The sequence below is a fragment of the Neofelis nebulosa genome, chromosome 8 (genome assembly GCF_028018385.1).
Source record: "Neofelis nebulosa isolate mNeoNeb1 chromosome 8, mNeoNeb1.pri, whole genome shotgun sequence".
Lineage (NCBI taxonomy): Eukaryota > Metazoa > Chordata > Mammalia > Carnivora > Felidae > Neofelis > Neofelis nebulosa.
The window spans coordinates 98,173,356-98,198,040 of NC_080789.1; the positions used below are offsets into that span (position 1 = coordinate 98,173,356).

The following is a 24,685-nucleotide window of genomic DNA, read 5'->3' on the forward strand; positions in this document are numbered from 1 at the left end:
CACCAAGTTAAATTCAGGAAGCCCAACAAAATCGAAATAAGGTAAACAAAAATGAAATCACAAGTGAGTACATTGTAGTCACATTTCTGAAAGAGATAAGAAGAAAATCTTGAGAGGAATGAGGTAATAACAGCACTTTGTATGACAAAAGAAATAATGACATTTATAAGATAAGAGAATATTCATCTTCAGAAGAAAACCTGCTGACCCAGAACTCGATATCATTAATCATCTTCCAGAATGAAAATGGATTAAGACATTCTTAAAAAGCAACTCGGGGGGCGCCTGGGTGGCGCAGTCGGTTAAGCGTCCGACTTCAGCCAGGTCACGATCTCGCGGTCCGTGAGTTCGAGCCCCGCGTCAGGCTCTGGGCTGATGGCTCGGAGCCTGGAGCCTGTTTCCGATTCTGTGTCTCCCTCTCTCTCTGCCCCTCCCCCGTTCATGCTCTGTCTCTCTCTGTCCCAAAAATAAATATAAAACGTTGAAAAAAAAAAAAAAAAAAAAAAAAAAAAAAAGCAACTCGGAACATCCACCACCAGCAGGCCTGCATTGCAAGAAGTGATAAAGGAGGGAAATTCTTCAGGCTTAAAGATTATAGTACCAGATGGAACTCTGGGTATTTGGAAAGGTAAGAAAGGCATGAAAAGTTGTAAATATCTAAGTAAATATGAAAGACAATCTTCTGTTAATTTCTCTGCAGCTTGCCTATTCAAAGCAAAGTTTGCAACAGTGTCTCCCAGTGTTTACAATGGGTCGGGGAGGTGATCAATATTTTTTTAAGTGGGTATCTGAGCTTCTGAGTATAATTTTTCTATATGAAGCTTCATATAATGAACTCAATTTCTTTAATATCTGGTGGGTTTGCCCTGGTTTCTTTATTTGTATTTCAGTTTGCCAGTTTGCCTTTTCTAGGAATTTTCTATTTCACATAAATGATAAAATCTACCAGTAAAAACAATAATGTATTCCCAAGGTTAATCAAGATATAAATATTTGATCTTTATTTTTTCTTTGATGGTCTTATCTGTTTTATCTTTTCATGAGTATATCTTTTTCTGATGCTCACTACTGCAGTTTTGTTCTTTTTCATAATTTTCTACTCTTTATTGTTTTCCTTCATCTATTTCATTTGGATTTAATTTCACCTAATTTTTGCTTTCATGGATTTAGTTTCTTATGATATATGCTCAGATTTCTGCTCTGTCTCTTTTTGTAATATACATACTAGAGATAATATTTCACAAGACAAAATTTTGCTGTTATATTTCTCTTGTAATTCATATAAAAAGTTTAAACATTTATTGCTCATATGTTAATTAGAAATATATTAATGAGTTAAACCACACAAGGATTTTCAAATTGTTTGGGGCACCTGGGTGGCTCAGTTGGTTGGGCATCTGACCTCGGCTCAGGTCATGATCACATGGTTTGTGAGTTTGAGCTTTTCATCAGGCTCTGTGCTGACAGCTCGGAACCTGGAGCCTGCTTCGGATTCTGGGTCTCCCTCTCTCTCTCTGCCCCTTCCCTGCTCACGCTCTGTCTCTCTGCCTCTCAAAAATAATAAATAGACATTAAAAAAATTAAACAAATCAACAAACAAGCAAAAAGCAAATTGTTGGTTATTGACTTCTATTTTAGGTGAACCATAGCTAGAGAATTTTCTATGAAACTGGAAATGGTCTATATTTGTGTCAGACATGGCTAGTGTGACTGTGGAACCAATATTAAAGTTTTATTTATTTCTAATTATTAAAAACTAAATGTAAATATTCAGGCACACGTGCCTAGTTGCCAAGATTGTCTAGTGTCGAATGCGGTAACATCACAAGTTAATATATGAATATATTCTACATTAATATACTTGGAAATGTGAGTTTATTTTGTATTTTGGAAAATTTTTGGAAAGGTTCCATGTGATTTTAAAAATACGAGTATTCTATACTACTAAATAGCGTTTCTGTATGTGTGCACATAAGTATTACTTGTCTAGTTTATGTCTTGCAATAGCCTTACTGATATATCTGTTTGTTTGATAAGCAGGGAGATAGAGTTGTCTAAATCTCTATTTATGATTGTTTATCTTCCCTCTTTTCAAATCTATCTTGAACTTGTATTTTTTTTAAGTTTATTTATTCATTTTGAAAGCCCAAATCAGGGAGGGGCAGAGAGCCAGGGGGTAGAGAGAATTCCAAGCAGGCTCCGCATTGTCAGAGCACAGCCCTATAAGGGGCTCAGCTTCACGAACCATGATATGATAACCTGAGCCAAAATCAAGAATCCACTACTGAACCAACTGAATCATCCAGGTGTCCCAAACTTGTATCATTAAGTATATACAGGTTTTATGAAACATTGCTAATGCTTTGCATACTCGATCTATCCTTATGAAATACGCCCAGTATTTGTTTTGTTTTTTTTTTTTTGTGATGCTCTAAATGTCATAATTTATTTTTTTTCTTTTTATTTATTTATTTATTTATTTATTTATTTTTTAATATATGAAATTTACTGTCAAATTGGTTTCCATACAACACCCAGTGCTCATCCCAAAAGGTGCCCTCCTCAATACCCGTCACCCAGAGACTGTTGGAAACTGAGAACAGTATTTGTAACAGTGGTTCTTGTCTTGTATTGTGACAGTACATTAGCGAGAGTAGTTTTATGCTGTCTTCTGTGGCATGATTTTTTTACATGTTTATATTTTCATGGTTCTGTTTACTTCTGTTGAGGAAGAATTCATTAAAACAACAGTTATTTAAATACAAACACTCTTGGAATTGAAGTTAAAATTACTCTATTTTTATTAACATTGCAATTACATAAGTTTTACTTACATATTTCATCTCGTGTAAGTTGTATCGACATAAGTAATTGTTAAGTATTAGATGATTATCATTTAATTTGAGATAAACACTACCGCTGCTTTGAACTCTACTTTTTCTTTGTTTTCTTATCTTTCACAATAAATAACTTATTTTAACTTTCTTCTGTAAGAACTTGGTAATTTAATATGCTTTTAAAATATCCTTTTACATTGCCCTACACTTTACAGCATCCATTTTTTTATTCAGTAGAGTCTAAGAAATTAGTACCTTTACCCATTCTCAAACAGTGAAAAAACCTATATACCCTCACTTGTATTTACTTGAAATGCTGTATTTGCTCAATGAATACTAATATGGATATATATTTATAATTACAAACATTATCATCTTTATTTTATTCACGCAAGAACCATTTAGATATATCCACATAACTTATTTTCTTCAACTCGTCTTTCCTTTTGGTGTATGCAAGTTTCACTTAGAATAGATGTTTTATCATTAGAATATCCCTAAATATTTTCTTTAGTTAGAGTGAGTTAGCAATTAAATATTTCCTTTTGAAAACAATCTTTGAAATGAATTCACTTTGCTATGGTATAATAAAGATACTTTCACATTTTATTGATTTCCATTTATCCATTCCTTTTAGGTCACTAGGTAATTTCCATTATTAGAAATCATAGGTTAAATATTTATATACATTTATGTGATAAAAAGTAAATTTTCATTACCTTTATTATTTGAAGTAATGTTTACCTGGCATAGATTTTATTAAAGTTACATGCCAAAAATGTGAGCCCATAGTTTTACATGTAACAAAGGACTTTAGATCTACATAACTACTTAGATAGATAAAATGATTTAATTGAAAACAGCAATGTGTATAACCATAGGAATAATAAATATAAGTAACTCAAATTTTAAGTGACATTAGTGAATTTTACATTATTTGACATCATTAATTAATCCTTTATTTGTTGTAATCCTATTATGTGGCTAATAGAGAAAAATAGATTGATAGTTTAGTTTATGGAAATATAATAAAATATAATTAATTGAAATGCTCGTATGGTTAGCCAGCTTTAGTAATTGTTATAAAAGTTTCAAATATTTGTTCATATTTCAGTGACATATATACGGTTTTAAATTCCATTTTCTAGATTTTAGAGAACTAGTTTGTCCAAACTCAGTCTCCTAAAGATTATGGTGAAATTGAATATCCTTAGGCAGTATAAATAAACATCTCCCCTTTCCTTGGTACAAGATAAGAACTGATGATATAAATTCTATGGTCTGTACTAAGATGGTGGAGTAGGAGGATTCTGAGCTGACCTCCTTCTATGACACACAGCAGATCTGCAACTACATTTGGAGAATGACCTAAGAACCAGAAGAACAGCTCCACACAGTTAAGATATGAAGGAAAAGTCACATCAAGAGGGTAGGAAAGGGGGCGCCTGGGTGGCGCAGTCGGTTAAGCGTCCGACTTCAGCCAGGTCACAATCTCGCAGTCTGTGAGTTTGAGCCCCGCATCAGGCTCTGGGCTGATGGCTTGGAGCCTGGAGCCTGTTTCCGATTCTGTGTCTCCCTCTCTCTCTGCCCCTCCCCCGTTCATGCTCTGTCTCTCTCTGTCCCAAATATAAAATTAAAAAAAAAAAAAAAAAGAGGGTAGGAAAGACAACACATGTGGCCTAATCTTGATCCTTACCCCCAGTGTGGTGATCCACAACTTGGAGAGATCTACAGGCACTTTAGGAAACAGAACCTTTAGGAAAGTGAGGGGAGAAAGCTCTGCACTGATCATCCCCCTACCCTGAGGATCTGCAGTGGGATGGTGAGCCCCCATCACATCTGGCTTTGAAATTTAGCTGGGTTTACCCTAAAATATTACAGGAAAGCAAGACTTTGCTCTCAAAGGGTCCATGAAAAATTCACTTGCATTGAGTCCCAGCTCACAGGCAGTAGTTTGAAAACGGCTTGGCACAGGGGTGCCTGGGTGGCTCAGTCAGTTAAGCATCCGACTTCAGCTCAGGTCATGATCTCGCAGTGAGTTCGAATCCCATGTCAGGCTCTGTGCTGACAGCTCAGAACCTGGAACCTGCTCCAGATTCTGTGTCTCCCTCTCTCTCTGCCTCTCCCCTGCTTGTGCTCTCTCTCTCTCTCAAAAGTAAATAAATGTTAAAAAAAAAATTAAAAAAAAAAAAGAAAACTGCTTGGCACATACATGAAGATTTATTGGTGAATTCTACCAAACTTTTATTTTTTATTTTATTTTTTTAATATGAAATTTATTGTCAAATTGGTTTCCATACAACACCCAGTGCTCATCCCAACAGGTGTCCTCCTCAATGCCTATCACCCACCTTCCCTCCCTCCCACCCTCCATCAACCCTCAGTTTATTCTCAGTTTTTCAGAGTCTCTTATGGTTTGGCCCCCTCCCTCTCCAACTTTTTTTTTCCTTCCCCTCCCCCATGGTCTTCTGTTAAGTTTCTCAGGATCCACATAAAAGTGAAAACATATGGTATCTGTCTTTCTCTGTATGACTTATTTCACTTAGCTTAACTTCAGTTCTATCTGCCAAAGGCAAGGGAATTAAAAGCAAAAATGAACTATTGGGACCTCATGAAGATAAAAATCTTCTGCACTGCAAAGGAAACCAACGGAATGTGAAAAAGATATTTGCAAATGACATATCAGATAAAGGGCTAGTATCCAAAATCTATAAAGAACTCGCCAAACTCCACACCCAAAACACAAATAATCCAGTGAAGAAATGGGCAGAAAACATGAATAGACACTTCTCTAAAGAAGACATCCAGATGGCCAACAGGCACATGAAAAGATGCTCAACATCGCTCCTCATCAGGGAAATACAAATCAAAACCACACTCAGATATCACCTCACGCCAGTCAGAGTGGCCAAAATGAACAAATCAGGAGACTATAGATGCTGGAGAGGATGTGGAGAAACAGGAACCCCTTTGTACTGTTGGTGGGAATGCAAACTGGTGTAGCCGCTCTGGAAAACAGTGTGGAGGTTCCTCAAAAAGTTAAAAATAGATCTACCCTATGACCCAGCAATAGCACTGCTAGGAATTTACCCAAGGGATACGGGAGTGCTGATGCATAGGGGCACTTGTACCCAATGTTTATAGCAGCACTGTCAACAATGGCCAATGGAAAGAGCCTAAATGTCCATCAACTGATGAATGGATAAAGCAACTGTGGTTTATATACACAATGGAATACTACTTGGCAATGAGAAAGAATGAAATATGTCCTTTTCTGCCAAACTTTTAAACAAGACTTAAACCACTTGTCAAATTAGTCCCAAAATTTAAGACAAATGAAAAGTTCCAAATTACCTCTGCATGGACAACATTACCTTGATATCTAAACAAAGCAAGGACACAACACACACACACAAAGAATATTTTAGGCCAATATTGCTGATGTGCATTCAAAAATTCTCACTAAAATATTAGCAAACAATTCCACCATACATCATACGGCATGATCAAGTGCGGTTTATTCCATATATGCAAGAATGGTTCAGTATCTGCAAATCAAACAACTTGACACACCATATTAACTGACTGAAAGGTCAAAATCATGTGGTAATCTCAACAGATGCAGAGAAAGCATTCAACTAAATTCAACATTGATTTATGGTAAAAACCCCAACAAAGAGTGTAGAGAGGGACTACACCTCCACAGAATAAAGGCCATATATTACAAGCCCACAACTAACAACATTTTCAATAATGGAAAGCCAAAAGCTTTTCCTGTCAGATCAGGATCAAGACAAGGAAGTCCACTCATATCCCTTTTATTCAACATAGTACTGGAGGTCCTAGGCACAGAAATCTGAAAAGAAAAAGAAATAAAAGACACCCAAATTGATAAGGAAAATGCAAAATAGCCACTATTTGCAAATGACATGATTCTCCAGATAAAAAACTGACAGACTCCACCAAAAAAAAACCTGTTAGAACTAATGAATTAAATCAGATAAGTTGTAGGGTACAAAATTAATATACAGAAATCATTAGATTTCTATGCACTAGTAAAAAAACTGTGAGAAAGAGAAATTAAGGAAACAATTGCATTTATAATTGCATTTATAAGAATACATTATTTAAGAATAAATTTAACCAAGGAGGTAAAGTTCCTATACTCCAAACCCATAGGCCATAGATAGAAGAAATTTGAATTGATACAAATAAATAAATGGGAAATATATACTATGCTTATGGAGTGGAAGATTTAATATTGTGAAAATGTCCATATTATGCAAAATGACCTATAGATTCAATGTAATCCTTTATGAAAACTGTAGCGACTGGCGCGACAAACACCGAGGTCAGGGTCCTGAGGGTAGGGGAATGCAAGAAAAAAAGAGAGAAGAGAAAGTTTGGGAACAGTAGTGTCCCCTGGGCTGATGGCCCAAGTGATGGCTTTATTGTTGCTGTACACAATCTTTTATAATATAAGACTCTTATGGATTAGGTCATTCTAAGAATAAACAGGTTTCACATGATCACTACCAGCCAAAACATTTAGTTCTGTGTACCTTGTGAACTTTCTGAACGGGTCACAAGACCTTGATGATAGATTGCTAGCAAAACACAGTTCCCATGTTTGTTTCTATCTGACTCGGGGTAGAAAAAGGGAGGTAGCATTACTGCCAACACCTGCAGACCACAGGCTTCAGGAATTAACTTTCTCAGCCTTGACAAGGCTTTTGTATGCCCTTGAAAGTGGGGGAATGGGAGGGGGAACCACCGGGTTGGCTAAGTCAACAGGGAACGTTGCTCGACCCGGTCTCAGCCTGGCGCTGGGGCCCGGCCCCCCACAGAAAACACCAATAACATTTTCACAGAACTAGAATAAATTACCTAAAAGTTTGTATAGAACTACAAGAAACTGTGAATATTCAAAACAATCATTAGAAAGACGAACAAAACTGGAAGAGACATGGCCTTACATTTCAAACTATACTACAAAGCTCTAGCAATCAAATCAGTATGGCACAACAATGGACACATAGAACAAAGGAATGGAACAGAAAGCCCAGAAATAAGCCTTTGTCCATATGGTCAATTAATATATGACAAAGAAGGCAAGAAGAGACAAAGGGGGAAAGAGAGTCTTCAGTAAATAGTAATTAAAAAACCCTGGAAAACTATGTGTTAAAGAACAAAACTGGACTGTTTCTTTACAACATACACAAAAATAAATGTAAAATGAATTAAAGACATAGATGTAAGACCTGAAACCATAAAACTCCTAAAGAAAGTGTAGGTAATAAACTGTTGGAGGTAGGGGTCATCTTTATTCTTTTGGGTCTGTCTTCATAGAAATGGCGACAAAATGAAAATAATACATCAAACTACAAAGATTTTGCCCAGCCAAGGAAACTACCTACAAAACAAAAAGGCAGCCTACTGAATGGGAGATGATATTTGCAGATGATATATCTGACAAGAGGTTAAAGTCTAAAATATATGAAGAATTTCTACAGCTCAACACCAAAGGAACCTATACAAGTGATTAAAAATGGACTGAGGACCTGAATAGATATTCTTTGAAAGAAGATAAACAGATAGGCAATAGACACATAAAAAGATGCTTAACATTACTAATGATCTAGAAAATGCAAATCAAAACCACAATGAGAGGAGCGCCTCGGTGATTCACTTGGTTATGCATCCAACTTCAGGTCATGGTCTCCTGGTTGGTGGGTTCAAGCCCTGCGTTGGGTTCTGTGCTGACAGCTCAGAGCCTGGAGCCTGCTTCGGATTCTGTGTCTTCCTCTCTCTCCACCCCTACCCCTGCCTTCTCAAAACTAAACATTAAAAAAATAAAAAAGTACTTTCTCTGTCCTACTCCAATATTTTGAGTTAAGTGAAATTTTTAAACATTTGTTAATTATCCTCTACATAGTTAGACTTAGGCTTTTTTTCATTTCCAACAAATATTCCCATTAAAATGCAGACACCTAGTTATCATTGGAAGAGGAATAAATAAATAAAATGAATAATTATTTAATATTCAAATATCTCATACAGTGCTATTGTTCAATATTGTCTAATATTTTATCTTTCCCACAGGATTTGTTTTTTTTTTAGCAGTAACTTAAACTTGTTTACAAATAATAAAAATAGAATGTAGCTATATTAAAAACTAAGGTAGAAAATTAATAAGATAAATTCAGAAATTGATGTCTTTATGACAGTTACAATAAAATGGAAAATGTAGTCAGTCTTCTCTATTAGTATCAAATATAATTAAATATCTGTCGATAGGATGATGATTTTAGAATATTTTTGGTATAGTGGAAATGACATAATAAGGACAGAAGAAAAAGTACATAGTGTCAAGATGTAGCAAAATTGTCTAAAAGTAAAACTTAAACATCTAAGATATTTTACACAAGGCCTAAATCCTCAGTGTTTGTCATTCAGAGGGAAGCAAGTGAACAGCCTGGGTGGTTAAGTCTCTGACCCCAGTATCTCGTGGAACATAAAATTTGTCAGAGGTATTTGCTGAGGGACAAACTAAATGACACACTGCCAGCTCAAAGCCTCTGCATTCTGGAGGTGTGTGAGGAGATAAAGTGTCTTCAAAATAGCCCAAGGGTAAGAATTTCCTGTTCAAATTTGAAGTGACACATTGATAGGAAATCTACTTTTTCCATTATTGCCTCACTCGGAGCTCTTACAGGGCTGGCAGGCTGTGAAGACCACAGATATTTTTCTGTTTACAAGAGGAGCCTGGTTCCCTCTGGACGATGCGTGACTGGCCAACAGAAGGTATGTGTCACCACTGTCCTGCCTTTCTAGGAGTCACCCCAGTGAGTGGGAGATTATAAATGGTGATGGGATGCACCTGAGGCACAGCTAATATACAATGAAATCACAGAGAACATTGGTATCTGCATTCCAACAATTCAGGGTAACAAACAAGAATGAGCATGAAATATGTTGGAGATCTTACAATATTCAAATTCTTGCCTGTGGAGAAGTCATTAAGAGCATATTCATATGCATAATTGGGTTTGTAAATCAATATAATTTCGGGTGAGATCAAATAAGCATCATGACGAAGGACATTTAATTTGGATTTGTCATCAATTGTCATCAATGATATATTACATATTATTTGATATTTACCCAGCCTTTAAAAATAGATTCTTAAAATGAATCCATTATATCATATAGGTCAAATGTAATTCCTCATACATTTACTTCAATAAACGAAAGCAGTTTGATCTTTTATAAAATGCAAAATGAGGTACCTTCTGTAAAAATGCTAACTTAAACTTAACTATAAACAATCCAAAGACTTTTTATTAAATTGAACAAAACTTGGCCAAGAAAGATACTCAATACTGAAAGACACTCCTGTCTAATGAATTATGTTACATGGTCTAAATGATATGAATCACTAATGATAAACAATTATTGTGTTAAAAATAATTAATATAACTAATATGTTATTGAGATCTTAGAACAGTCAGATTGAGTTTAAGTGCTTTATATGCATCACATTCTACATATTTTAATTCCTATTTTAGATTAGTAAATTAGATAGCTAGACACGAAATAATTAAAATTTTTTTTAGCAATTTTTTATATTTGAGAGACATAGAGCGCGAGTGGGGGAAGAGCAGAGAGAGGGGGAGACACAGAATCTGTGGCAGGCTCCAGGCTCTGAGCTGTCAGCACAGAACCCAGTGCACGGCTCCAACCCATGAACCATTAGATCATGACCTCAGCCGAAGTTGGACACTTAACTGACCAAGCCACCCAGGCACCTCATCATGAAAGGATTTTTAAAGGTGATACTTTGCACTTTGAGAGCCAGGAGTAATTCCAGAGTTCACTGACTGCAGAGCTCATTGACTGAAGTGTGAAATTACATTTACGTGATTTATTAGTATAACTGTACAACTAGAGTCTACCCTCACTGCCTTTGAAATAAGATCTTTCTAGAAGTTTGTAACAATTGTGTTCCTCCATAAATGATCTACCCTTTTATTTATCATAAAGGTTTCATATCTTTGACATTAAATCAGTTGTCACTGTTTGATGTTCATTAAGTCTTCTTTTAAGTTTTTTTTCTGTTTCCACTGTTGTTCCTGCTTTGGATAACTTATTTTGCCATGTAACATTTTGCAACATATGAAATATTTCTTCTAAAATTTAACAATTCTCAGAACTAACCAGATGTTCAAAGTAAAATATCACTTTGATAGTACTGCATTACTTTTTAGAAACACAATTTAAAACCACAAATAAAAGTCATTTGCAACAGGAAATTCCTACATGTGCTAAAAATAATATTCTCCCTTCTTAGAGCACTTAATTTTTAACCAATAATGGCTTAAACATTGTCAAAAAATGGTGCAACACTTTTGTTTCCAATACAGCATTTTAATTTTAACCTGGTTATTCTCATAGTGTTGAAATATGTCTGTGGAAACCGTCCTTACATTCATGAGGACATTATTATTCATGAATTCCTTTCTTCTTCACTAATTTAGTGCTTTACATGTTTTCCAATCAGTATTATTGTGCTATTATTGTAAATAAAAAAAACATTTATTCTATCATGAAACACTTATTTCAAGTTCTGTGGAAGTTAGTACCAGATTTTACATTATTCAACTGCAAATGAGTGGCATCCCTCACCCTGCACCCCACCCGGTGTCACTGTACTAGCAATGTCATCAGCACATGACACACACTCTTGATCAAGACCTTCAGGGCAGTTTCATCCACATTGTACCTGACACTACTCAGCTGCAGACATGGACAACCAAGGCGTGACTTATGCGGAACTCCATCATGCTAAGGGCTCAAAAAGACAGCAAGTGAAACCTAAGGGCATGAAGAGTTCCATTTCAGTAACTGAGGAGGAGATAACCTATGCAGAATTGAATCTTCAAAATGCTTCTCGGGACCTTCAAGGGAATGGCAAGAATTCTCCCTGCAAAGGTAAAACATTTAATACAAGCAGGTATATCTGTTTTAGGATGTGAAAGTAGGGTGCAGGTGTGTGGGGAAAGAGTAGGATTTCACATAGTTTTCATTTGTGAGGACCAGAGCTGGAGGTTGGAATATGGTATTGTAATTGAATGCATTGGTATATTCTGAGAGAAGATTCCAATGATAGTGATGGGTTTGAGGTGCAGGTTATTTTATGTGATTCCCTGTGCATCGTCGGTTCTCTTGCTTGTATATCTCCTAAATGATTGTTTCCAGGCATCCTTTCTCAGTGTTTGCCTTTCTCTTCCTACTACTCACCTTCATGTCCAGAGAAGCTCATTGCTGGTATCTTGGGAATCCTCTGCCTTGTCTTGATGTCCACTGTGGTAACAATAGCTGTTATCCCCTGTAAGTACGTGTTTGAATGACTAAAAGGGAATTTTTCACTTTACTGATCATTAGTTCCTCGACATATTGTGTAACACTTTGAATTTGTTATCTCATTTTAATGCATGTGTGCTCTAAGTGTGGAATGATCATTTAGAGGTTATCTAAAGTAGAAATAAGAGAATAAACACAGGGAGAATTAAACACATATTTGGATTTAATAACTCAAAGGCAAGTCATACAAGAGACTTTTTGGTGAAATATGCATTAATTCTTGAGATTGCTTAAACCAAATATTGTAAGAGATGGTGAGGTTTGGTTCTTTAAGCTTTTGAAGTATTTCCCCCCTCATGTTCATTACTTTATTAAATTTGTCTGGTAAAATAGCACACCCAATTTTAAACTAAGAAACTCAAATTACTATGATTTATTTCATTGAATATTATGTTTTTTGAGAATTGCTTTAATGTTCTAGCTACTGAAGGACCAGAGCAGAACAAAACATCCCTGGAAACAAGGATCCACAAAGGTACAACATCCGTTGCAAAGTTCTGATATTAGTTTCGTGTGTATTTTAACTCTATCTTCAACTAGGCAAAGAGGATAATAGATTCTTTTGGGAAAAGTGAATTAGGAAATCGCCTAATGAACTTTCAGAAATAATGATTATAGGAGAGTATTACTTCTCAGGCAATAACACTAAGAAATACTCATTTAACATTACCGTACCTGTTGTTAACAATTGCCTCACATTCCCTCCTCCTATGACATGATAAAAGATAAATCATTCCATAAAGGTGGTTTTGTTCAGTGACTCTCAGGACATGTAGAAATGGACATTTTTGTGTTTGCTTTATATGGGCACATAAATTAGGGGATGAAAGCCTGACTCTTCTCTGAGTGTGTGTGTGTGTGTGTTTTGCTTTAATTTTACCAGCTTGTGAGGGTCTATGAATATGTTATGTACACATATGTGTATACATGTACAGTATGTAAATTTTCATTTTGTAATATTCAAAGCTCTTTGGATAATATCTCATAATCTCTCTCCAGCGTGTCTCTGTTGTCATTGTCCGAAAGAGTGGGTTACGTATTCCAACAATTGCTATTACATTAGCGCTGAGGGAAAATCATGGAACGAGAGTTTGATGTCTTGTGCTTCTAAGAACTCTAACCTGCTCTACTATGATGATGAAGAGGACGAGGTAAGTTTTCAAGATGTTTCCAGATTCTATTAAAAGCTTGTGAGTTAATATTATGCTTGTAGAGTTCATCCATAGTTACATATGTATTTATAGTTTATTCATTTTAAAGTCTAATATTCCATGGTTTGACTCTATGACACATTATTTATATTTCTATACTTTTAATGTACATTTGATAATTTCTAGGTCTTACTTTTCATAGAAACCCGTGTTTCTAGAAACGCTCTTTTTCCTGAAATAGACTTTACATTTAATTTTACAACACATCAAGGAAACTAGGCATATGATTGTGCACATGATTACAAAATAGTTAGAATCACACAGTTACAAATTACATCATGAGACAGAAGTTTAGAGCCTTTTTCAGGCCTGCCCATTTTCATTTTATGAAATATCTCTGTTTATTTGGAGCATTATATCAATGGAATCATTCAATGTGCATTTTTATGTGTGTCTCCCTTCTCTCCCAGATGCTATCTGTAATGTGTCTATATAAACACATTTGTCTATAGTTTGTGAAATTTCACGCTGTCTTATATGAATATGACATTTTAAAAACCATTCTCAGAAATTTAGTTCCTTTTTAATATGTGGATATTATGAATAAAATTTTATGAAAATCCTTTTCTATGTCTTCCTCAACATATCATAATCATTTATTATATATACCTACAGATATATATAACTACATAACATATATATAACTACATAATATAATATATATAACTATGTAATATAAATGTGGTTTTCATAATAAAATAATGATGTATAAATGTAAAATGATTGTATTTATGTATAATTATACTACACTTCCATGTAAGCATTAGTAGGAAATTGCACAGTCATAGATATGTATATATTTCACTATACTAAATTATCCCTATATTTTTTCTATTTTATTGTGTAAAATACATTGTACCAAATAGGCCTTTGATCCAAAACTCCGCAGTCTCAGAAAAATGAATTAAAAGTTCTGATGGGTAGAAACAGTACCATTTTCCTGGGTTGTAAATCTCAAGGCTATTCTCTTTTGTGAGAATGAGAAGTGTTGGGTTGTGTCTCTTGCCCATTTCTCCAGGACAGTGTCTTCTTTTCACTTCTTAGAAGTCTTTGTCATATTTCAGATATGATCTCTTGTTTGAGCTTTTAAGATGCAAATACCTGTATCTGCATTTTCACTCTCATACTGGAGTCTTTAATGATCAGAATATTTATTTATTTATTTATTTATTTATTTTAAATATAATTTATTGCCAAATTGGCTTACATACAATACCCAATGCTCATCCCAGCAAGTGCCCTCCTCAATGCCCACCACCCATTTTCCTCTATCCCCCACCCCACTATCCACCTTTAGTTTGTTCTCTGTATTTAAGAGTGTCTTGTGGGTTGCCTCCTTCCCTCTCTGTTTGTAACTATTTTTTTCCTCTTCCCTTACACCACAGTCTATTCTTAAGTTTCTCAACCTCCACATATGAGTGAAAACATGATATCTGTCCTTCTCTGACTGAATTATTTCACTCAGCATTGTACCTTAAGCCGTATAGTTTCTTTGGTCAATTTTCTTTTCTTTTCTTTTTCCCCACCTCCTTCTTCATTTTCCTTTCTCTCTCTCTGGAATGAATAGAACTTTAATGTTACCATGGTCCTACTTAGCATTTTGTGTGTTACAATGATTATTACGGACCTATTTGAGGAGTTAGCGAAAGTTCATGAATATAATTTCCTCTATTATATTCCTGCATTTACCTTTTTCTTTATTTACTTATGTTTTAACTTTTAATTATGGTTTATCAACCAAATAGAATTTATTTTTTGTGATGCTATATTTCTGATGCTGAGATAAAAGTGAAGGTTATATTTTTCTACATCATTACCTCTGTGATGGAGCATCATTTATAGCAAAGTAGGTCTTTTCTTCATCAATAATTTTATATACATAAAGTTATATATGTATAAATATTCTCTAATCTCCTTTAGATAAATAATATAGATATTATATATCTTTATATAGAGAAGTATATATTCATAGATCACAGTCTATACAGTCCATCACAACCCACAACAGTTTGAGTAAAATGTAGACATTTACTTGCCTTTATGACCCCTTACCATGTCCCAATTATACTCTAAGTGTTCTATTTCTCCACTTACTTTGAGAATCACATGGAATTTATAATTTTGCTTCAACTGATAATTTTGCTTCAAATATCAAACAATTTCGAAAACACAGGAGGTGAAGGAAAGTCCATTAACCTAGTAAGAATTTTATTCTTAGTTTTCTTCTCTCTTTCTTCCTTATGATTCAAAATGCCTTCTTTTACCATTTATTCCCTTTAGGAGTTCTTTCAGAGTGGGTCTGGTGGTGATACATTTTCTTAGTTTTCCTTTATCAGACAAAGTCTTGATTAGGATGCCTATTGATATTTTTGTGGATAGTCAATGGTTTTTTATTAGAATCACACAGTTAGTGTCTAAAACTTTTCTGTCTTTCTAGCATGCCTTTTATCTGTCATTTTGACCAGAGAGAAAAAATATTTTGTAGACTTGGGTGTGTACCTGTTGGTGTCTGTGGTTTGCTAAGCTCTCTGACACCAGTCTATGTGAGGTAGAGGGATATTCCGGGAAGCTCACCTCCATGTCATTCCTTGGGTCTCCAGGGCTAGGATCTGTCATCTTTCTCGTTATCTTTCTGACTCTATGTTGTCTTATGAATAATACCCAGGGATTGTAGCTGTATTGGTGGGAGGAATAGGGAAAAGTCTATCCAGTCTATCTTTCCAGAACAGAAAGTCTGGTCTGGGGTGGTTTTCATTTGAATGCTCCTAAGACTAATGGTGTTGAGCATCTTTTCCTGTACTCATTGGCCATGTCCACATGGTGTTTGGTGAAGTATCTATAGAAATATTTTGGTAATATTTTTACTTTGTTTCATTGTATTTTGAGAACTCTTTACGTACCCTGGCGGCAAGCCTTTTATTAGATGTATGATTTGTACATGTTTCTTCACAAGTTTATGACTTTCTTTTCTCTTCAAAGAGCAGACATTATCTTGATGAACTAAACTTCATCAAGTTCTTCTTTTATGGATTGTGTTCTTGGTATTTTGTGTAAAATATCTCTGCCCAACTGTAGGTCATGCTCTTTTTATAATACGTCTTGAAAGGTTTTGTTTTTGGGGGGCCTGGGTGGCTCAGTCCGTTAAGCGACTGACTTCAGCTCAGGTCACAATTTCGCGGTCCGTGAGTTCGAGCCCCGTGTCAGGCTCTGGGTTGATGGCTCAGAGCCTGGAGCCTGCTTCCGATTCTGTGTCTCCCTCTCTCTCTGCCCCTCCCCCGTTCATGCTCTGTCTCTCTCTGTCTCAAAAATAAATAAACGTTAAAAAAAATTTTTTTTTTCGAAAGATTTTGTTTTCAATTATGTGTGATCAATTTTGAGCATTTTAAATATGGTATAAAGTATATAATTATTAATAGTATTTAATACTCCATTGTTTCCACAGCCTTTATTGAAAAGACTATACTATTCCAATGAATGTGCATTTTTTGGAAATCTGCATTTTGTATTGTGTGGGTACAAATTTTGCACTTTCTCATGTGTTTAATTAATGTCCTTATGTTTTTTTTTTATATTAGTTTCATAATTTAAATACCTTCCCGGGGGTGACTGGGTGGCTCAGTTATTTGGGCGTCTGACATTGGCTCAGGTCATGATCTCGCTGTTCATGGGTTGGAGCCCCACGTCAGGCTCTGTGCTGACTGTTAGAGCCTGGAGGTTGCATTGGATTCTGTCTCCCTCTCTCTGCTCCTCCCCCACTAACTCTATCTTTCTCTCTCTCTCTCTCTCTCTCTCTCTCTGTCTGTCACACTCACACACAAATAAAGCTTAATTTTTTTTAAAAAAAGACCTTCCTTTTTATTTTAAATGTTTATGTATTTATTTTGAGACAGTGAGAATGCAAATGGGTGGGAGGCGTACGGGCTCAGCACAGAGCCTGCCTTGGGGCTCCATCTCAGGAACAATCCGATCATGACCTAGGCAGCAGCACAACTGACTGATCTACCCAGTTGGCCCCTAAATTGTCCTTTGTTAAACGGTAAGTTTATACAAGTTCATTTTCAGAGTTATCTTATCTATTCAGGATCTTCCTGGATGTTTCCTATTCATTTGTATCTTTCTAAAGTTTTTAAAAAATGTTTACATTTATTTATTTATTTTGTGTGAGAGGGAAGCGGACAGGAGAGGGACAGAGAGAGGGAAAGGAAGAGAGAGAAAATTCCAAGCAGGTTCCCGCTGTCAACACAGAGCCCAATGCAGGGCTGCAACTCACAAATTGAGATCATGACCTGAGCCAAAATCAAGAGTTGGATGCTCAACCAATGGAACCACCCAGGTGCCCCTTTCTAAAGGCTTTTTAAAAATGAGAATAAATATTAGTTTTTTCAGGTGCCTTCTTCATCAGAGGAATCACATTTCAATATATTTGCATTTCTTCATAATATTCTCCTTTGATAGTTTTTATTGTGGTATAATGTACATACAGATGGATCACAGCTGTACATGCCAATAGACGGGCTGAGTTTTCAGTGTGACCATTGCATGGAATGAGAAAATGAATATTACCAGCATTGCAAAATGCCACTAACAAGTTTTTTTCTGCATTTTAAAGACGGTTTATATACATGGAATCATACGGTATGCATATTGTATTTTTGGCATTTTCAGGTGAAGGTAAACTTGTGTGATTCATCCCTATAGCTGCACCAGTTGTAAATTGTCCACATGTCTTTGTTGTTCTGTTGCCGGATTCTACTACAATGTATTCACCGATTCTATTGCTGACGTTCTTGGATATTTGGGTATTGATCCATTTCGGGCTTCTTTGATTTATTCTACTATACATCTTTTACAGTCAGGTTTTAGCTAAACGTATGTGTATCATTTCTTCCTTCTATAACCTTAAGTGGCCCTTCTCTTCTTGCTTCTTGAGAGGGAAGCAACTTAGACCATGCATTTATAATGTTCTTCCTTTGTAGTGTAATTGACGAAGGTCAAAATTGTCTCTACCCGACTTTAGTTTCATCCTAAAAGTTATGATGTATTCTCAGTTTATTATCAACCAGTACAAGGTAATTTCTGTCATCCGGCACAAGATATTTTCAAAGATTTCATCTTTGAAAGGTAAATTTTGGGGCGCCTGGGTGGCTCAGTTGGTTGAGCGTCTGACTTCGGCTCAGGTCACGATCTCACGGTCCGTGGGTCCGTGGGTTCGAGCCCCGCGTCGGGCTCTGGGCTGATGGCCCAGAGCCTGGGGCCTGCTTCCGATTCTGTGTCTCCCTCTCTCTCTGCCCCTCTCCCGTTCATGCTCTGTCTCTCTCTGTCTCAAAAATAAATAAAAAGTTAAAAAAATTTTTTAAAAAAATAAAAAAAAAAAGAAGAAAGGTAAATTTTTCAGAAGTCTATCACTTTCCACGTGTTGGAAATTTCCTGGATTTCTTTCCATTGTTTCTTCTCATTGATTTCTTTGTCTTCAGAGAAAATACTTTGAATATTTCCATCCTCAAAATTTGTGACCCCTATCGATGACCTGGAACTCTTCCTATGTATGTCAGTTACGTCAAGCTAGTTCCTAGTATTTTGACAGTCTTCCTTAGTCTTCCTGATTTTGTGAATAGCTGGTCTTACTTACTGAAGGAAAAGGTTTCAGTCTTCAGCTAAACTCATTGAGTTGTCTATTTATCCTTCTAATTCTGTCATTTCTATTCCATGTGTTTAAGGATTCTGTTGTTAGGTGAATAATGTATGTTTATAATTGTTTTATCTTCCTCATATTGACAGCCTTAACATTTTGAAATGTTTCTTTTAATTTCTACTAATATTTCTTGTTTTAACACTTACTTTGTCATTAGAATATTGGCTTTGTTATTGGCCATTTCTGATTATTCCTTGTAGGGTCTATTTTTTTGGTATCCTTTTATTTTCTCCCAATTTTGCCTTTGAATCTACCATGTGTCCAACAGGGAGCATATAGATGGATGCTTCTCTTTTATTCAGGACACTTTCTATTTTCTAATTGGAATATTTATTGAATTCACATGAATGCAATTACTGGGATAGTTGGATTTAAGTATACCATTCGCTATTTACTCTATATTTATGTCTTGTTTTCTTTTTCCATTTTACCTGATATTGTTTGTATTAAACATATATTAGTGTTCCATTTTAATTCCTCTATTGATGTCTTACCTATATTCTTAAGCTTTTTCCTTAGTAGGAGTGGTAGGTATTACAAATCTTTTGCTTGTTTTTATGGAGATGAAATTGACATCTAACCTTGTATCCATTTAAGGTCTACAATGTGTTCCTTTGATAAGTTTATGTATTGCCATATGACTACTGTGGCCATGTTAGGTAACACCTTTGTCATGTCACATGTTTATCATTCTTTGTGTGTGTTGAGGACAGCTAAGAATTAGTCTCAGCAACTTCAAAGTTTATAAAACAGTAATGTTGTCTGTAATCACTACATTGTATATTAGACCTCCAGCAATTGTTATCTGCTAGTTATAATTTTGTATTCTTTAAGAAATTTTTTTAATGTTTATTTTTTGAGAAAGAGAGACAGACAGACAGACATGAGTGCGTGAGGGTCAGAGAGAGAGACACACACACACAGAATGTGAAGAAAGCTCCAGGGTCTGAGCGGTCAGCACAGAACCCGACATGAGACTCAAACTCAGAAACCGTGAGATCATGACCTGAGCCAAAGTTGGGTGCTTAATTGACTAAGCCACCCAGGAGCCCTGTTAATTTGTATTCTTAAATATCTTCTGAAACTCCCCAACCCACAACTCCTGATAAACTCATTCTACTCTTTGTTTTTACCAGTTCAGTTTTTCAGATTTCATATGTAAGGCAGTACAATATTTGTCTCTCTCTGTCTGAGTTTTGTCACTCAACATAATGCCTTCAAGGCCCTTCCATTTGCCCACAAATGGCAAGATTTTCTTCTGTTACCTGCTTAAATAATATTTCAGTGTTTGTGTGTGTATGTGTGTGTATATGGGTATGTACGTGTATATATATCACACTTTCTTTAATTATATGTCAGTTGGCAGATACTTAGGTTCCTTTCATTTCTCGGCTGTTGGGAATAATGTTGCAATGAGCATGGGTGTGCAGATAGACCTTTGAGGAACTGATCAGTGCCTTTATTTATTTTGAAAAATGTTTAATGTTTATTTATTTTTGAGAGGAGGGAGAGGGTCAGAGAGACAGGGAGACACAGAATCCAAAGCACATTCCAGGCTTGGAGCTTCAGCACAGAGCCCAGTAGGGGACTTGAACCCACAAACAAGATTATGAGCAAAGCCAAAGTTGAACACTCAACCTAAGGAGCCCCCCAGGTGCCCCACTGATCAGTTCCTTTAAATACGTATGTAAAAGTGACATTACTGAAAAACTGCCATACTATTTTCCTTTGTGGCAGCACCAGTTTACATTTCCCCCAAAGGATTTCATTTTCTTCACATCCTCACCACATTAATTCTCTCTTATCTTTTGGAAAGAGCCTCTTACAGGTGTGAGGTGATATGTCATTGTGCTTTCGATTTGTACTACCCTGATCAGTGATTTGGAGCACCTTTCATGTACCTATTGGCCATTTGCATGTCTTCAGAAAAATGTATACTGAGGCCCTTGGCCCATTTTTATATTAGATTTCTTTCTTTGCTTTTATTTCATTGTTTGTGTTCTTTATATACATGTGATATTAGCCCCTTATCTGATATTGGATTCCAGATATTTTCTTCTCTTCTGTCCATGATCTCTCAATTATTTGATTCTTTCCTTTGCTGGGCAGAAGGTCTTTCATTTAAAGCAGTCCTGTTTTTTTTTTATTTTAGTTTTTGTTGCCTGTGATTTTGAGGGCTTATCCCTGAGTTCATTACCTAACCATTACCTAAGTCAAGGATCTTTTCCCTTTTGTCTATCCCAGTGATTTTATATTTTTATATTTTTTATGTGACCAATTTTTGCCTCTTAGTTTCAGCTTAATGAATTCTCTTTAACATTTGCATAGGGCAGGTCTAATTTCTTCTGACACCTGACTTTAACCACCACAGGCTTCATCTTGCTGCTTTCCCCTGACTGCAATATGGGGCAAGTGTCGATACATTGACACACCGCCCTCTAGGATGCTGGGAAAGTCTTTATCTTTTCTTCATTTCTAAATGACAGATTTGCTGAGTAACGTATTCTTGGTTGACTGTTTCTTTCCCTTTGACCACTTTCAAAATGTCATCCCGCTTTCTTCTGTCATTCTATGGGAAGAAGATCTTGTGAGATGTTCCTTTTTGGTGTCTGGCATGGCATGCTGACCTCAGAGCCCTCAAAGCACTTTTGAAGCTGTTGCCCAAGACCAGGCACACATGGAACTACCATAGCAACTGGGTCTTGGTACATAAGTTCACTTGTTGTGGCTGTGGCACTAGGGAGGTGACATGTGTAGATATTCCATGGCAACTATACCTGGGTCTCAGGGGCTCACTGTTGTAACTCTGACTGGCACAGGAATATAGCAGTCACACAGACCCTGGATGACAAGGTACAGTGGTGGCTTGGAGCCAGTGGTCAGCATGTGGTAGCAACATATAGTGGGGAGGGTGAGTCAAAGGTTCAAGTCTGTCCCAAGTGGCAGTCACTAGAGAGCAGCAGAATGATCCATTCGTGGTTTGTTAAAGCCATGTATCAGGACGCAGGGATCTGGACACAGACCTCTAGCCACATGGCCTCGAATGACAGCTTAAGTGGTCATGTGGAAACTGAAAGTGTCTTGGGATGCAGCAGTATAGTAGCAGCAATGAAGCATCAGAGCCCTACAGTGGGACCGAAGAGATGGGGCTCAAGGCAGTGGTGACTTGGCCTACCACTGATGGGTCAGAGCCTTGAGCCATCATAGGCGGAGAAAAGTCTTCGGGTGTTAGCTATGGCAGTTCAGAGTCAAGGCCTGGGAGGTTTTGGGGTTCCAAATAGCAGGAGCATCTTTTACAATGAAGACACAGGGTCATAAAATGGAACATGGTGAGTGGGGCTCAGGGCAGCAACATATGCACCACTAGTTGCAGCTAAGGCACATATTAAGACGTTGGGGTCAGGAAACAGCCCCAGTAGTGTGAGACAAAGCCCCCACTAGGACAGGAGTGGGCAAAAATCAGAGGCAGCTCTAGTCTCCTACAGATGAGGAGCTATGGCAACCAATCCCTAAGAGAAGAGCCCCTCAAGGCAACCCTCACTGTTGCAACAGCTCCAGCCTCTGAGAATAGGTGTAGAGGGGGCACTCTGGGCTGGTGCATGAAGTGGGATCAGCATTGGTGAGGCGCCTCTGCTGCAAAAGCTGAACGCATGCACATAGTTGAAGCTTGCTGGGTTCTCCTGCTCCCCTCTTCTCCATGAGGTGACTTCCCCTGAGGGGATTCCTCCAGGAGCCAAGTGGCTCTCAGCTGGAGGGTTGGGTGAGGCAGGCCAAATGCTTCCTTTACTTTCCACGGGACCATCCTGGATTTTTGATCAGCACCTGATTTTTGTGACTTCTTTGTTGTCTAGAGCTTTCCCTGAGCCGTGTTTAGCTTGAAGTTGTTGGTTTATTGTTCCAATTGATTTTTTGAGCAGATGAGCATTATGGCCTCCTCGGTCTCCTTCTTGCTGATGGCCCTCTTTATACGTGTATCATTAACTGATTGTCATCTACGTCACATAAATCCTGACTAATTTCCAATAAAATATATATATATATATTTTTTTTTTAATTTTTTTTTTCAACGTTTTTTTATTTATTTTTGGGACAGAGAGAGACAGAGCATGAACGGGGGAGGGGCAGAGAGAGAGGGAGACACAGAATCGGAAACAGGCTCCAGGCTCCGAGCCATCGGCCCAGAGCCGGACGCGGGGCTCGAACTCACGGGCCGCGAGATCGTGACCTGGCTGAAGTCGGACGCTTAACCGACTGCGCCACCCAGGCGCCCCTCCAATAAAATATATTAAATTAGCACTAACATAGCTCCGTTCCCACCACGTGTTACGGGTATGCTTCAACTTTCCAGAAAGTTTCATGACTTCACTTTGCTTTTGTGAAAGAACTACATTAGTACCAGTTTTTGCTGAAGAGGAGAAATCTGAAGGGGACTTTTGTTTTTAGGAGAAAAGGTGAAAAGTGGAAATTGTGCTCAGTACTGGTTTTACTCTTAGTGTCAGCTCACACCCCAAGCAGCAAGATTCGTCCTGTCAAGTTCATTTCTCAGAAACTATATACTCTGGATATCAGTATCAAGCAGAAGTTTGAACTGTATTTTTGAGTGTCTGTGCTTCATCTCTATTTTGTGCATCCACTCACAAGGTGTGTTTTGAGGTGTCAGAAAAGCCTAAGGAGGGTATCTTTTGTGATTTGGGTTTTTGGACGCTGGTTATTTTTTGCATCAGGGAAAGCTCAACAATCTTCCCATGTGAATTAACGATACTTGCTTTTTCAATTTATACCACCTGGGCTTAGGAAAGGTTTCATAAGGAACAATCTACTTTCAGAGAGAACGAGAAACATGTACTTCTACCAGTGCTGTCCAGAAGAAAGCTAGTCCTGGTTTCTGAACACAAATGGTACACATCTTTACCTTCTCTGCTTTCATGATTTCATATTGGGTCCCTGAAATGAAGCATTTGTGGAGACTGTAACACAAAAAGGAACAAATGCTAAAAACTATAAGGTTTATGCTATAGATCCCACCATACAGTGACTGCTATAATTATGGCCTCAAATATCTTATCTTTTAAAGCTACTCAGAAAGGAAAATACACACAGAGATTGTAAATTTTACCGACATATTTATCATTCCTGCTGATCTCTATTCTTTCTTGTGGATATGCATTACCATCTAGCATCATTTACTTGCAGCTTGAAAGACATTGTTGAAAAGCAGGTGTCCTAAGTAGAAACCCTGTTTGGTTTTGTGTTTGATGTGGGGTCTTTATGCATCTTCTTCTGTGAAAGTCTGTTTTGCTGAATTTATAATTCTTGCTTGACAGGTGGTGTTTTTTGTTTTTCATGTGTGTGTGCAGGCATGGGTTTGCTTCGTTGTTTTTTTTTTCAGTATTTTTCTGGTGAAAACTCCTCTTTTAATCACATTCCTATTTTCCTAAATATAATGAGTTGTTTTTCCCTTGCTTTTTGTCAAGATCACTTCTTTCTGTTTGTTTGCCTTTCATTTTATTTTTCAGCTGTTG

At 36.8% G+C, this 24,685-nt stretch overlaps 1 protein-coding gene across 1 annotated transcript in view; it reads left to right on the forward strand.

Annotated features, from left to right (window-relative positions):
* Nucleotides 1-510: 510 nt before the first annotated feature.
* The window catches only part of LOC131520003 (NKG2-A/NKG2-B type II integral membrane protein-like), a 29,214-nt gene continuing 5,039 nt past the window's right edge, over nucleotides 511-24,685 (forward strand). The window contains exons 1-6 of the mRNA XM_058743684.1: nucleotides 511-628; nucleotides 9,553-9,641; nucleotides 11,048-11,828; nucleotides 12,150-12,227; nucleotides 12,682-12,735; nucleotides 13,260-13,411. Coding sequence (XP_058599667.1) covers nucleotides 11,642-11,828; nucleotides 12,150-12,227; nucleotides 12,682-12,735; nucleotides 13,260-13,411 — 471 coding nt within the window. The 5' untranslated portion in view covers nucleotides 511-628; nucleotides 9,553-9,641; nucleotides 11,048-11,641. The remainder of the gene's footprint in view (nucleotides 629-9,552; nucleotides 9,642-11,047; nucleotides 11,829-12,149; nucleotides 12,228-12,681; nucleotides 12,736-13,259; nucleotides 13,412-24,685) is intronic.